The sequence below is a fragment of the Dendrobates tinctorius genome, unplaced genomic scaffold (assembly GCF_039654945.1).
Source record: "Dendrobates tinctorius isolate UK_male_01 unplaced genomic scaffold, ASM3965494v1 ptg000003l, whole genome shotgun sequence".
NCBI lineage: Eukaryota > Metazoa > Chordata > Amphibia > Anura > Dendrobatidae > Dendrobates > Dendrobates tinctorius.
The window spans coordinates 51,024,876-51,039,899 of NW_027361671.1; the positions used below are offsets into that span (position 1 = coordinate 51,024,876).

Sequence of the window (15,024 nt, forward strand, 5' to 3'; positions counted from 1 at the left end):
CTCTCCTCCACACTTATTCGCTCCTCATCCAACCGCCTCCAAGACTTCTCCCGAATAGCCTCCATCCTCTGGAGTACTTCGCCCCAACACGTCCGACTATCAACCGTTCTCGGATCCTTCAGAGAGAACCTGAAAACCCATCTCTTCAGGAAAGCTTACAGCCTGCAATGATCCCCGCTGCCGCCTCACCACTACTGGAGCTACTGCCTCACCATCACTGAAGCTGCTGCAACCCCCCAAACTACTGTCTACTTCTCAACCATCCTGAAAGGGCAGGGTCCTCTCTCCCCTCTACATCAGTCTGTGAGTGTTAGTTTGTTTACTGTAAGTGATATCTGTAATTTGTACCTAACAACTTCTCATGTACAGTACCATGGAACCAATGGCACTTTATAAATAAATAATAACAGCCTTAACACGTTAACGAGCGACAATACCCCTTTTAATGGAGGCAGTTAAGGGTACTTATTCCTCAGCGCCCTTCTTTTACGGAGGTGAGAAATAAGGGTATAGCGCCCTCCAGCGTCAGAAAATCTCAGGGGACTCTGCTACCAGAGGTAGCTCAAACCCCGGGGAACATGATCAGAGGGTTGTTTTTTATGGTCCTGTCACATGATTGCCGTTATTCACCAAATAACGCCAATAACAAAAAAAGGTCAGGTTTAAAATTAAATTTCTCTCTCCTCTGATGAGACCTAGCATATCAGAGGAGAGAGAGAGGAGGTCACCTGGTCGCCCAGTACCTCCGCCATCCCCGGGTCCTCCTGATCTGTACCTGGCCCTCTAGGTCATCTTCCTTGAAAATAATGGTGGGTGCATGCTCAGTGCGCCTGCCGTGGTCTGCCGGCAACAATAGGGAATTTTTCCTATTGGCTCCTTTTGATCACTGCGATAGACCCTATCACAGTGATCAAAATAAATAAATTGTAAATCAGACCCCTTTTGTCACTCCCTTAGAAAAAATATATAAAATAAAAAATGTTTAATTTTTTTCAATTCTTTGCAGCTAGGGCTGTGGCTAGGGCTAGTGTTGGAGTTAGAATTGTTTTTTTCAAAAGTAAAATAAGTGATGACAATATGACAGCTAGTTTTGAGAGCAAGCGCTCACTACTCTAGTTTGCATCGGGTGATTGGGTATGCACAGAGTATCGCAGATCTCCGCATGTTTTTTTTGAGTGTCTATCAGTCATGAAACATGCAGGGCACGGACTTGAGCATGTCACTCAAGTACCCGTGATATTTAGTGCATAGCCGAGCACCTGATGCAAACTAGAGTAGGGAGCACTTGTGTTCAACACTATTGAAGATATATTCAATACGACCAAATATTATCAAATTCTATGTTGTACCTATGGGTTCAAAATCAACACTATACCCCTGGATAAAATCATTGAAGGGTGTGGTTTCCAAAATGGGGTCACTTGGGGAGGTTTCCACAGTTTAGGATAATCAGAAGCTCGTCAATCGTGACATGGTGTCCGCTCTCGATTCAAGCCAATTTTGTCTTTAAAAAGTCAAACGGTGTTCCTTCCCTTCCAAGCCCTGTCGTGCTCCCAAACAGTGGATTTCCCCCCAGATATGGGGTATCGGTGTATGAAGGGGAAATTGCACATCAAATTTTGTGGTCCATTTTGTCTTGGTACTGTGAAAATAAAACCAAGTTTGGGTCTAGAGTAAATTTTGAAAAAAATTAAATATTAATTTTTTCCTTCCACATTGCTTTAGTTCTTATAAAGTAAGTGATGTGTTAAACTTCTTGAATGTGGTTTTGTGCACCTAGAGGGAAGCAGATGTAAAGGTGTCACTTTTGGTTATTTTCTGTGATATAGACCCCTCAAAGTCTCCTCAAATTTCAAGTCGTCCCTAAAAAAATGGTTTCGTGAATTAGAAATTGCTGGTCAACTTTTAACCTAACTTACTAACAAAAAAAATAAATAATGGTACCAAAATTGTGCTGATGTAAAGTAGACATGTAGGAAATGTTATTAACTATTTTGTGTGACATAACTGATTGAAGGGCACAATTAAAAGTTTGACATTTTCAAAATTTTTGCCAAAATTCAGTTTTTTTTCATAAATAAAGAAGAAATTTTAGCACTGTCATGAAGTATAATACGTCACGAAAAAAAAAACCTTAAGTGGGATACGTTGAAGCTTTTCATAGTTATCTCACAAATTGACAGTGGTCAGAATTGTAAAAACTGGCTCAGTCAATAAGGGGTGAAAGGACTGTTCAGGCATCTACAAATGACGTTTTCCAACATCTTTTTCGGGAATCAGCCAAAAATTGCAGAAAAAAATACTTATAAAACAATCAAAACATTGGTCCTATGAATTTATTTGGGATAATGACTTGCTGGAGATATATTCAGGCTTCTGGACATCTTTTAAAAGCTTTCAAATATACTATGCCTTTAAAATAAGAGATCTGTCCATTATTCTGATGGATTACACTAAGAAAACACTCAGGGGAAACTTGTCATGTCCCTCAAACGCTATTAGTCGGTAGATGTGGGGTTAAGCCACAGGTTAGGCTATGACCCCACGATCAGGATATAGCAGCACTTTGTACGCATCCAAAACGCTGCCTTCTAATCATCCAAGTAAATCCGCATGTGTTCACTGAACCATGTGGATTTACCGCATCAAATGAATGACTATGGCCACATGCACCCATTGAGTATTTGGTGAGTTTTTTACCCCAGTATTTGTAAGCCAAAACCAGGAGTGGGTGATGAATGCAGAAGGGGTCCAAATGTTTCTATTAAGCTTTTCCTGTGACCGTATACTGAGGTAAAAAACTCTCCAAATACTCAATGTGTGCACATGACCTATGGGTGAGAGTACGCAGACTAGCATCTCCGCTGCAGAAAATCGACATGCTGCGGCTCGTAAACCCGCGCCACGGGTCAGTTTACGCAGTGGTAAATAGAAGCACAGTCGGCATGAGATTTCTATAAATCCCATCCACTGTGCTTGTAATGTAGAACGCAGCTCTTTGGACATACTGAGCGACGGCTGTGACCACGCCACGGCACTGACTGAAAGCCCTCTATGACTGAAATCCAGCAGCTCCTGGGAGAATAATGTTCATTTTCTCCCGGCAGCCGGGCTTTCATAACAGCCACTGGGCAGCTAGAAAGATATCAACCAGCAGATGATTAACCCCATATCTGCAGATTAATATTATTTGGGGATATGAGAGGTTGCCTTTAAAATATAATCAATGGGAAAGTTAAAAAGACGTCAAGATCAAGAAGTCTTTTCAAGCGTATGTCAGTGCTTTGGTGAAAAGCTACTGTTTTCTGATTTGTTAGAAGAAAAAAAATTTTTTTTAAAGTCCATCGAATGTCAGTAAGACGCTCCCCCCGAACCCTCAAAGAAAAAACTCCAGCAAGAATAAAGGGCTGAAAAGGAGCTCGGGTAAAGTCCAGAAAATACTAATATAAGGGAGGTTTTAGGTTTACAAAACCCAAGAGAAAAGTAATGATTCCTGAAGAGTTTTCCTCTTGCAGGACATGTTCACATAGCGAGGTTTCGGCAGTGTTTTACAACTCAAACTGGTGCTTTTTTTTTTTTTTTTTTTTTTTTTTTTTTTTTTTAAGATTTTCTACTGCAAAAACTGAGAAAAAACACCTGAGTGTGAGAAGACCTTACAGATTGTCTCCGCAGCGCAGATTTCCATATGAACTTCCCACAAATCGCCCCCACAATCTCCAGTGGGTAATCTGCGCTGCTCGTCATTCCGGGGGATTTTTTAACCTGTGACATGTCACCTAGTGAACAATCTACCTGGACACCACAGTGGGTGGCCGTACACAACAGGATGGGGTATTCCACCCAAAGCCCCACAGCGAGCACCACAGGGTCAGCCCCAGATATTTTTGCTTCAGATTCTGGTGCCTTTACACCAAGGGTATGTGCACACGGTGCGGATTCTGCTGCGCATCCACAGCGTTTCTGCAGCAGATTTAGGTGCGTTGTACAGTACCATTGTTTTCAATGGTAAACTGGAAAACGCTGTGCACATGCTGCGGATTTTTCCGCGCGGTTTTGTTGCGGTTTACAATCCGCAGCATGTCAATTCTTTTGTGCAGAAACGCGGCAGTTTCACACCTCATCCATTATGAGGTGTAAAACTGCAGAGCAAAACCGCAGGCAAATCCGCAGGACTTTAGTCCTGCGGATTTATCTGCGGATTTCACTCCAAAATCCGCAGAGCCAAAAAACTCCGTGTGCACATAGCCTTAGTGTGAACATGGCCTTAGGTAAACTAAGATGTGACATAGCTGCCATTTATCCTGGCTAAGTGCACACGTGGATTTTCCTCCTGCGGATTTTTCCGCGCAGATTTGAAGAAATCCGCAGGTCAAATGACCTGCATTTTTCCTGCGGATTTCTTCCTTTTTATTGCGGTTTTCCCCCCTGCGGATTTGGAGAATGGAGCAGGTGGAAAACCACACTAAAGAAGTGACATGCTGCATTTTTTGCACTGCACAAAAACCGTGCGGAAAAAACCGCAGCGTCTGCACAGCGGGTTTTTTTTTCCATTAATTTACATGCTACTGTAGATCATTATGCGGATCTGCAGCGTTTCTGTGCGGTAAAATCTGCTGCGGATCCACAGGAAAAATGCATCGTGTGCACATAGCCTAAGACTGAGCCCAAATGTCACATCCCGGGATGTCTCATGTGCCAGCGCTGTCCTTCATAAACTGTTCACATGGGCACAAATGTCAGGAATTGCTAGAACTCCACTTCTTAGGGCAATGGGCGCAGCTGACCCTGCCAGCAGATTCCCCCTGCTGTACCCAGGAAAGGTGGGCACAGGAGGGACATGTGCTGTACCAGGGCACAATGAGTGGAGCCCCTTGTGCCCCCAGGGCCCGGAGGGTGGCATCAGCAGTGGGCACAAGGGCTCTCAGCCCGGCCTCCTGCACTCATAGGGGGATCAGTGCCCCCTGCAGCCAACTATTCAGGAGTAGTTGGAAAGTTGCGCCCCCCATACCTGCTGATATAGCCGTCGCCGTCCCCATCACAGGTCTGGAAGAGGCGCCTCATCCTCTCCTCCTCGCCGGTGCTGGAGGTGTCGCTGCTCCCGCTGCAGCTGCTGCTCCCGGTGACTTCCACAGCCGCCGCCATAGTGCACAGCTGGGCGTCCAGAGACTGCCCACTGCTGGATGAGGAACAGCCCGGAGCCAGCTGCGGACACAGCCACCGGTTCCCCGCCCAGCTCTCCTCTCTCTCCCGGGGGCTGTTCCTTCCCCGCTCCCCTCCCACACCCTCCTCTCATTCCCTGCTCTCAGCAGCTCCCCCGCTGAGGTGAATAGTGAGGAGGGAGAAGTTCACGGCAGGTCCGTGAGGTCAGAATGCCAGGCTGTGCCCTGATGTCAGACTGTGCCCTGGATACCAGGCTGTGACCTGTCAGGCTGTGCCCTGGGTGCCAGGCTGTGCCCTAATGTCAGGCTGTGCCCTGGGTGCCAGGCTGTGCCCTGATGTCAGGCTGTGCCCTGGGTGCCAGGCTGTGCCCTGATGTCAGGCTGTGCCCTGGGTGCCAGGCTGTGCCCTGATGTCAGACTGTGCCCTGGGTGCCAGGCTGTGCCCTGATGTCAGGCTGTGCCCTGGGTGCCAGGCTGTGCCCTAATGTCAGGCTGTGCCCTGGATACCAGGCTGTGACCTGTCAGGCTGTGCCCTGATGTCAGGCTGTGCCCTGATGTCAGACTGTGCCCTGGGTGCCAGGCTGTGCCCTAATGTCAGGCTGTGCCCTGGGTGCCAGGCTGTGCCCTAATGTCAGGCTGTGCCCTGGGTGCCAGGCTGTGCCCTAATGTCAGGCTGTGCCCTGGGTGCCAGGCTGTGCCCTGATGTCAGACTGTGCCCTGGGTGCCAGGCTGTGCCCTGATGTCAGACTGTGCCCTGGGTGCCAGGCTGTGCCCTGATGTCAGACTGTGCCCTGGGTGCCAGGCTGTGCCCTAATGTCAGGCTGTGCCCTGGGTGCCAGGCTGTGCCCTAATGTCAGGCTGTGCCCTGGGTGCCAGGCTGTGCCCTGGGTGCCAGGCTGTGCCCTGATGTCAGACTGTGCCCTGGATACCAGGCTGTGACCTGTCAGGCTGTGCCCTGGGTGCCAGGCTGTGCCCTAATGTCAGGCTGTGCTCTGGGTGCCAGGCTGTGCCCTGATGTCAGATTGTGCCCTGGATACCAGGCTGTGACCTGTCAGGCTGTGCCCTGGGTGCCAGGCTGTGACCTAATGTCAGGCTGTGCCCTGGGTGCCAGGCTGTGCCCTGGGTGCCAGGCTGTGACCTAATGTCAGGCTGTGCCCTGGGTGCCAGGCTGTGCCCTGATGTCAGACTGTGCCCTGGATACCAGGCTGTGACCTGTCAGGCTGTGCCCTCGGTGCCAGGCTGTGCCCTAATGTCAGGCTGTGCCCTGGGTGCCAGGCTGTGCCCTGCTGTCAGACTGTGCCCTGGATACCAGGCTGTGACCTGTCAGGCTGTGCCCTGGGTGCCAGGCTGTGCCCTAATGTCAGGCTGTGCCCTGGGTGCCAGGCTGTGCCCTAATGTCAGGCTGTGCCCTGGGTGCCAGGCTGTGCCCTGGATACCAGGCTGTGACCTGTCAGGCTGTGCCCTGGGTGCCAGGCTGTGACCTAATGTCAGGCTGTGCCCTGGGTGCCAGGCTGTGCCCTGGGTGCCAGGCTGTGACCTAATGTCAGGCTGTGACCTGATGTCAGACTATGCCTTGGATCGATGCCATGCTGTGCCCTGGATGCCAGGCTGTGACTTGATATCAGGCTGTGACTTGATATCAGGCTGTGCCCTGGATGCCAGGCTGTGACCTGGGGCAGTCTATGGGGCATCCACTGAAATCAGAGAAATGCCCAGGAAACAAGAGCTCCTCTCTGATGCTTAATAACTTGTTACCAATATTCCAGGTCTAGGGTATACATTTGTCTGACCCTGGGAAAGCTGGGCACAACCTCCAGATATAGACAGGATTGTAGGGTTTATTCACATCTTGCTTTTTGTCTCAATTTTTTTTTTATGCAAGTTTTGCCTTAATTTATGAAGATCATGTGGCATGCAGATGACAGATACAAATAATTATTTTTAGGGCAGAAAATACCCTGCATATATGCACATGTTGCAGATTAGCTCTTGTAAAATTCTGCGCGGATTTTTCCTCTCGGCAGAAAACGCAGTTGAAAATCCACGCGGTTTTGATGCGGATTTTCATGCGATTTTCTCTGCGGTTTGTAAGCTATTTAACCAAAAAAAAAAAACAATTGTGATATCATTTCCTTGCCCAACCTCTTCTTTTCCGTGATGAGCGAACGTGCTCGCCACTACTCGTTACTCGCCCGAGTATCACTGTACTCGGCGAGCACCGAGCATTTCCGGGATTACTTGGCAGGAACTCGGGTCTCCACCCAGCATTTTTGGTGGATTTTAGAGACCCAATCACGCTGCAGGGATTGTCTGCCAGGCTATGAAACGCCGCAGCCATCTTAGTTGTCATCGTGCAGTGATTGGCTGGCCACACAGCATCATCATCGGCGCGTTCAGCTGTGTTGTGAGAGAGTGTAGGGAGAGCGGCTGCCTTGATAGGGTCAGAATTGGGGATTTCTTAGTGTGGGGTCTACCATCCTAAATACTCATATCCAGCTAAACCAACAGTCCTTCTAAGTACTAATTCCGGATTATATAGATTACAGTGTTAGGCAGGCAGGGTAGTGAACGTCGCTGAATACACATCAGAGGGTCCATTCCCTTCATGTGTTCTGGTGCTGCTGCTGCTACCTGTGGGATATATTAGCCGTATATAGCTAGCCCCAGGTGTAATTGGAATACAGGCCACACATTTTGTGGTGTGGTATCTCCGTGCCAGCTCATATCTGTGCTTGCTAAAAGTTTCGCCAGTTTACGGCTTTTTACTCTTTTTTGTCTGGCTGTTAGTTTTGGTTAAATACACCAGTATTTATCCAAAAAAAAACATACAGGCCACACATTTTTTGGTGTGGTATATCCGTGCCAGCTCATATCTGTGCATGCTAAAAGTTTGGCTAGTTTACGGCGGTTTTCTTTTTATGGCCTGGCTGTCGCTGTCGTTATACCCAGCAGTATTTTGTATCAAAAAAATAAAAAAAATTAATTCGGTCTGTATTATCTCAGGCTGAGGCCTGGTTTTAGTGTGGTGTAAAAATCTTTGCTTCGCAGACATAGTTTGCATAGTTCTGTCTGCTAGCCTTGTTCTACTCATTATTTTGTCTTTTTAAAAAATAACACCAAACCCCCCAAAAAAATAATACAGTCTATTATCTCAGGCTGAGGCCTGGTGTATCTCTGGTAGAAAAATCTTTGCTTTGCAGGCATACTTATCACATCTAAATTTTCTCCAAATAAATCCATTTGTATTAAGCTTTTCAAATATTTCATTAGTAAATTTAAAATGGGCAAGCAAGGGACGGGGAAGTGGACATGATGCTGATGGTGCATGCAGAGGACGAGGCCGTGGCCAAGCTGAAAGTGGGCCACAGCAAAGACACACATCTTCGCGCTCGACCTTCCTGTCCCAGTTTCTAGAGGACCGCACCACACCACTATTGAAGTCCGAAAAGTGTGAATCGGTTGTTGGTTGGATAGCGTATAATGCTTCCAGTCACTTAGCCGCCACCATCACCACCATGTCTTCCACACGGTCAAGTCTGAGTAGCCGTGAGTGTGGACCGGATATTACTCACCCTGATCCTCCTTCCTACAACCATGCCGAGTGCCCTGAGACAACTGATCCCACACTCGAACACTCCGAAGAGCTGTTCAGTTTCCCATTTGGACATTCGTGCCTCTCGCCCGCTCCACTTGAAGCGAGGCAAGATGATATTCCATGTAGCAATGCACAAATCTTTGAGCTGCCACGGTCACAAAAGGTAGACGATGATGAGACCCAATTGCTGGAAAGTCAGGTGGAGGAGCAGGGTGCGTATGTGGATGTCACTCTCACGCCCTGACTGGTGGGCGTGAGTCAGGGGGTTGTTGCCCCACTGTGCCACAAACCAGACTACCCTGGAAGGGGCGTGACTAAGACAGTTGCCTTGGTTTTCACTGGAGCCTCCGATGGGTAGGTCAGGCTTGTGCGGCAGGCAGCTGCCAGGTGCCACTCCAGGGTGGTGTCTGGCTGTGGCTGCTGATCCCACTTGGGGAGACGGTACGGGCGACAGGCACGAGTTAGCAGACAGGCAGGTGAGCACGGCGGGCACAGCAGAGACACTGGAAGGCGGGCCCGGCTGAGAGGCAGGTGGGAACGGCTGAGACACAGAGACGGACCTACTGTAAAGGCACAGGGACATGGGCAGGAAGGAGTGGTGTATGGAATAGGTAGGGTCCTGTTCACACAGCGGGTGCAGGTACTGGTACTGACAGGAAGGAAAGGTGTATGGAGGAACAAGTAGAGACCTGTTCACACAGCAGGTACTGGTACTGGCAGGAAGAAATGGAGTATGAAGGGACAGGTTTGGACCGGTTCACACAGGAGGAGAACTGCAAGGCTGCGGAGAAGAGCTGTAGAGCAGCAAGAGATTCTGCAGCAGCAGAACCAGAACAAAGCAGAACCGTAAGAGTGCGGAGCACAGTCATAGCCGCAAGAGTACGGACAACAGTCATAGCCGCAAGAGTACGGAGCACAGGCAGAGCCGCAAGAGTACGGAAGCAGGCAGAGCCGCAAGAGTGCGGAGCACAAGCAGTGCCGCAAGAATGCGGAGCACAAGCAGACAGAGAGGACACAAGGAAAGACACAGCAGGGGAAGGAGTCACAGATAAGGAGACTGACAGACAGAGGAAGGACAGAGCTCACACAAGGTAACAGTGCGAGACAAGGTACAGGACCAAGGACACAGGGACCAGGATATTCTGCCTCCTGGTTGGCGGCAAGGACAATTATGAGACAAGGTCAGGAGCAATAGCACAGAGACCAGGATATTCTGCCTCCTGGAAGACAGAGGTACAAGGCAAGGTAGGAACAAAGACACAGAGACTAGGATATTCTGCCTCCTAGAGGGCGGACAGACAGGTACAAGGGAAAGCTAGGAATCAAGCCTCCAGAGAAGGCGACACACAGAGCAGGACCTGGCCACTGAGAAGCAAGACACTAACTGAGTAAAGACATTGCACAGACAGGGTCCAATGGGTGGAGCAGCCCTAAATACCAGAGGCCTCTTGGTAATTGGCCAGGGACACATTAGACAGGTGCACCCTGATTCCATTTGAACCAGAGAGTTCTCCCGCTGCCCCCCTATGCACACAGCCAGAAAGCATGCAGAGAGCAGGCAGGAAGCAAGAGGCACAGAGCATGGAGCTGGCAGCAGACAGAAGTCACAGCATGGCCTGGAGCAGTGAGTAAGTTGGTCTGTGGGGGATGGGAGGCCATGCAGTGATGCCAGCAGAGTTGTTACAGTGGAAGACGAGGTGGTGGATGACATAGTGACTGACCCAACCTGGCAGGAGGACATGCAGAGCGAGGACAACAGCACACATGGGGAAGGAGGCATGTCACCCCAACAGGCAGGAAGAAACAGTGTGGTGTCCGCAGACAGAAGGTGTGGATCCGTTCCCCGTAACACCAACAGGACGGAAGTTGCCATTCCAACTGTTAGATCTTTCCAAGTCTGGTTATTTTTATAAGACTCTGCCGATAACCCCGAACAGGCCATTTGCAGCACTTGCCATGCCCGCATCAGCAGGGATAGCAAAACTACCAGCCCGACCACCACCAGTATGATTAAGTACATGGCAGCAAAGCAGCCGACTTTGTGGGCCGAACCCCAGGCTCCAGGAACACTGTCTGCAGGTGACAACACTGCTTCTTCCAGCTAATTGAAACTAATCAGCATAGATGACAAACCGCACAATGCAGAACAGTTGTGGACAGCGCTGAGAGAGCAGTCATATTTGGATGACACCGCTGAACATACAGCCAGGCATGGTCGTGTGTGACAATGGCCGGAACCTGGTGGCGGCTCTGAGGCAAGGTGAGCTCACACAAGTACCTTGCCTGGCCCATGTGCTTAACCTCGTGGTTCAATGTTTTCTCAAAAGCTACGCGGAGTTGCCGGATCTGCTAGTGAAAGTACGCGTCTGTCTGCCCATTTTAGAAAGTCAGCCACAGCTTCAGCCGCCCTTGACGTGCTTCAGCAGCGTTTGCAGCTTCCTGCTCACCGCCTGGTGTGTGATGTCCCCACACATTGGAACTCTACACTGCATATGTTGGAAAGGATTTGTGAGCAGAAGAGGGCAGTTGTTGACTACCAGCATAAACAAGGCCGTCGAGGTTCAGTTCAGATTCCACACATAAGACCTCAGGAGTGGACATGGATGTCAGACATATGTACCATCCTCCAGAACTTTGAGGACTGCACCAAGATGGGGAGCGGCGTTGATGCCATAATTAGCTTCACCATCCCGCTTCTTAGCATTCCGAAAACCTCTCTGCTCACAATTAAAGAGGATGCATTGCAGGCAGAGCACGAGGACATGGAGCAAGGAACCATTTTTTAGTTATTTGTTTTATTACAGTATGATTTATCATTATGTCTCCTCATTCTCCACCACTAGATCACCAGGGTTAACGGGTTCTGTGCTGCTACAGCCAGTCCAATTTTTGGCAAAGGTGTCTATGATGCCCATAAAATATTTTTAACAATTTTACTCCCCCAGGGGGATATGTTTGTCAGCCCATGCACTTAGTGTATGGGCATTACAAGTCTAGGAGACCCGCTCCTTTTTAATGGGAGAATATTTGTGAAGAAACCCTCCTACATGTTTCTTCCAAGGAGGGATTGGGGTTAATTGGGTGCATATGACTTGGTAGCAGGGCAGGCTTTGCAGTCAATCTATAAGAAAACAGAATGGGAGTACAAAATGAATAATGTGAAGTGGATTTGCTTGTGCCTATCCAGAATGTGGGTTCAAAGGCTTATTGGGGTACATATGACTTGGTAGCAGGGCAGGCCTTACAGTCAATGCCACATTTTTTAGGGTAGCCCTCCTGGACATCTCGTGAAAGGGATATTGGGGTGCATCATAATGCTTGGCAGCCCATCCACTCACTGCATAGTATACAACAGTTTAGGAGACCCACTGTTTAATAATGGCCCTTTAAGCAGATTAATGCTGACTGATGCCCCTGTAAAAATAGGCTCTGTGACTTTAAGAGTCCCTCCTTCATAAATGAATCCAGGTATGTCTGCTTATGTGTCACACACCACATGGCCAGCTAGGGTTGGTAAAGGTTACAATTACATTTCCAAGTGAATGCATTTGTTTTGATTGAAAGCAATGTTAAAGTTGAAAAACGCTTCAAAAACGCGGCGTCTGAACGTAACCCAAGTGGGGGAGGAACATTTTGGTCTGGGGTTATTTATTTTGCTTAAGATTAACACACTGGCGCCAGTCCACTTGGACAGAGAAGGAAGGTCCACTATTCCCAGATGCAGCTGGTGAATAACAGGCTCTGTGCTGGTGCCTGTTTAAAAGAGCTAAAGCTGATAAGAAAAGAAATACACCGCGCTATACTGGGAACTGAAAAAATAATATAACTGAGTACTTACTTGCTGGTGTGTGAAAAAAATCACGTGGTGGTGGATGTATAGCAGTATTCTGAGACTATTCACCTTGTCATAGATGTATATTGCCTTGCATTTGGATGCCAAAACTGCTGAGTAGATAATATAGGGTTAAATGGGGGTGAGCCCATTAGTGTGTTTCAGAGGGAAAAAAATAAAAAATAAAATAAAAATATGAACTAATCTTGATTTACTCACTTAAGGAAATCAGAACCATATAAAATACATGCTGTAAATGTAGCCATTGCCAGGTATTAAGGTTGGAATGTTGCAGCCTGTTTCTGATGTAAAAAAAAAATATAATAGTTGAAAAATAAAATGAAACAAAAAACAAAAAAAAAAAGGAGGGGGATGAATAGATGTTTGAGATGATAACTGAATGCTGACCTTACTGCATGCCAATTTCAACAGGCGAAGTCAGAATGATTGATCCTGTGCAAAACAAATGATGGCACAGTTCCTGCAAAGTGAATGAGCGCTAGTGACAGCTTGTCAGGGGTGGATTAAGGGTAGCCAGGGCCCGGGGCAGTTCAGACTCTGTAGGCCCCCCTCGTCACGTGACGGGGGTCACGAATTGTAGAGCCACACTCTACATAGAGAATAATGGGGCCTCCAGCACCGACCTCCACCCGCAGAGCCGCACTCCACATAGAGAATAATGGAGCCTCCAGCTCCGACCTCCACCCGCAGAGCCGCACTCCACATAGAGAATAATGGAGCCTCCAGCACCTACCTCCACCCGCAGAGCCGCACTCCACATAGAGAATAATGGGGCCTCCAGCACCGACCTCCACCCGCAGAGCCGCACTCCACATAGAGAATAATGGGGCCTCCAGCACCTACCTCCACCCGCAGAGCCGCACTCCACATAGAGAATAATGGAGCCTCCAGCACTGACCTCCACCCGCAGAGCCACACTCCACATAGAGAATAATGGAGCCTCCAGCACTGACCTCCACCCGCAGAGCCGCACTCCACATAGAGAATAATGGGGCCTCCAGCACTGACCTCCACCCGCAGAGCCGCACTCCACATACATGGCTGCTCTCAGTGCTCTGTGCGCACAGGACCTGTGATGAGGTCACAGGAGGGGAGGAGACAGGGGTCACATGATCGGGGGCCCTGACACCTTACCTCCTGTGATCTCATCACAAGCCTTTGCACGCTACCAGCAGCATCAGCGTTCACGCTACTTGTAGATGCTGCTGGTAGCAGAGCACATAATGCCGCCCCCACGGTCACTCACTTTTAGGTGGGGAGAAGATGGAGTGCCATTGCAGCAGCCAGCAGGAATGTGGTGGGGGCCCCGGGGCTGAAGCCCCGCCTGCCCTGCCTATAATCCGGCCCTGCGCGGTGGCAGATTATAATGGGGCAATTTACTGGCCTGGGCTGTGGGCCCCTTAACCCCACTGGGCCCGGGGCAACTGCCCAAATTGACCTCATTATAATCCGCCACTGCAGCTTGTGCCCACTAGTGGAACGGGGTGCTTGATTCTGGTGCACTTAGTTGCAAGGCCAGTGCTCAGTGAGGCAGGCTTTGGTGCTCAGCGTGGGGGCTGGGGCTGCTGCTAATCCGTATGGACGTGGAGACCGCCGCTGCCTCGCGCGCTCCGGCCAAGAGCAACGCTGAGGGACTCAGCGTGTGGTGGGGCAGGGCTAGCGTGACGTCACACTGGGGGTAAGACGGTGGCTCAAAGGCAGCACAATACCGACATGTTTCGAGAGATAGCTACTCTCTTCATCAAGGTTGTGCCTCTTAGTGTGCAGACCGTCAATTTATAGCAGACTGAGCCTGAATTAAGTGATCACCTGACCCAAATGCCTTATTGAGCGACTTAATAAGATGTAGTACAAAGTAATGGTGTGTCTACATGAAACTAAATGATTGCGGGACCCTATCATTACCAATGTGCCACAGAGATGGGTTAAATTTTAACCCTATTTGGTCCAAAAATTCCTTATGAGAATTAAAAAGTGAAAAAATTAAAAATGAAAATAAAAATCAAAATAAAACATAACCTTAAGGCCGGTTTCACATTAGCGCTTTTTAAGCGCACGCACGGCCGGGGGTAGCTCCGCCCCCGAGCCGGCTCTCTGCCCGGCGTGCCCGCCCCTTGCTTGTAGCGCCGCCTACTAGCGGACAGCGGCGCCTGCGATCGGCGCACCCTATCTTTAGCATAGGGTGCGCAGATCGTGCGCAGGCCGTGCGCTAGTTGCGCTTTGACCTGCGCTGCGCACTTTTGACTGTGCGCCGTGCGCGCCAAAATCCGAAAAGTTTGATTTTGGCGCGCACGGCGCACCGTCAAAAGTGCGCAGCGCAGGTCAAAGCGCAACTAGCGCACGGCCTGCGCACGATCTGCGCACCCTATGCTAAAGATAGGGTGCGCCGATCGCAGGCGCCGCTGTCCGCTAGTAGG

General features: G+C 49.3%; 1 protein-coding gene across 2 annotated transcripts in view; it reads right to left on the reverse strand.

Annotated features, from left to right (window-relative positions):
• Positions 1-14,033, reverse strand: part of MCC (MCC regulator of WNT signaling pathway) — a 517,969-nt gene extending 503,936 nt beyond the window's left edge. Inside the window, exon 1 of one of the 2 annotated variants that reach the window (XM_073551638.1) lies at positions 13,561-14,033. In XM_073551638.1, coding sequence (XP_073407739.1) covers positions 13,561-13,646 — 86 coding nt within the window. In that variant the 5' untranslated portion in view covers positions 13,647-14,033. Of the gene's footprint in view, positions 1-5,008; positions 5,265-13,560 lie in introns of those variants that run through there. The other variant, XM_073551567.1, reaches the window with a different exon arrangement.
• Between the last annotated feature and the right edge of the window lie 991 nt (positions 14,034-15,024).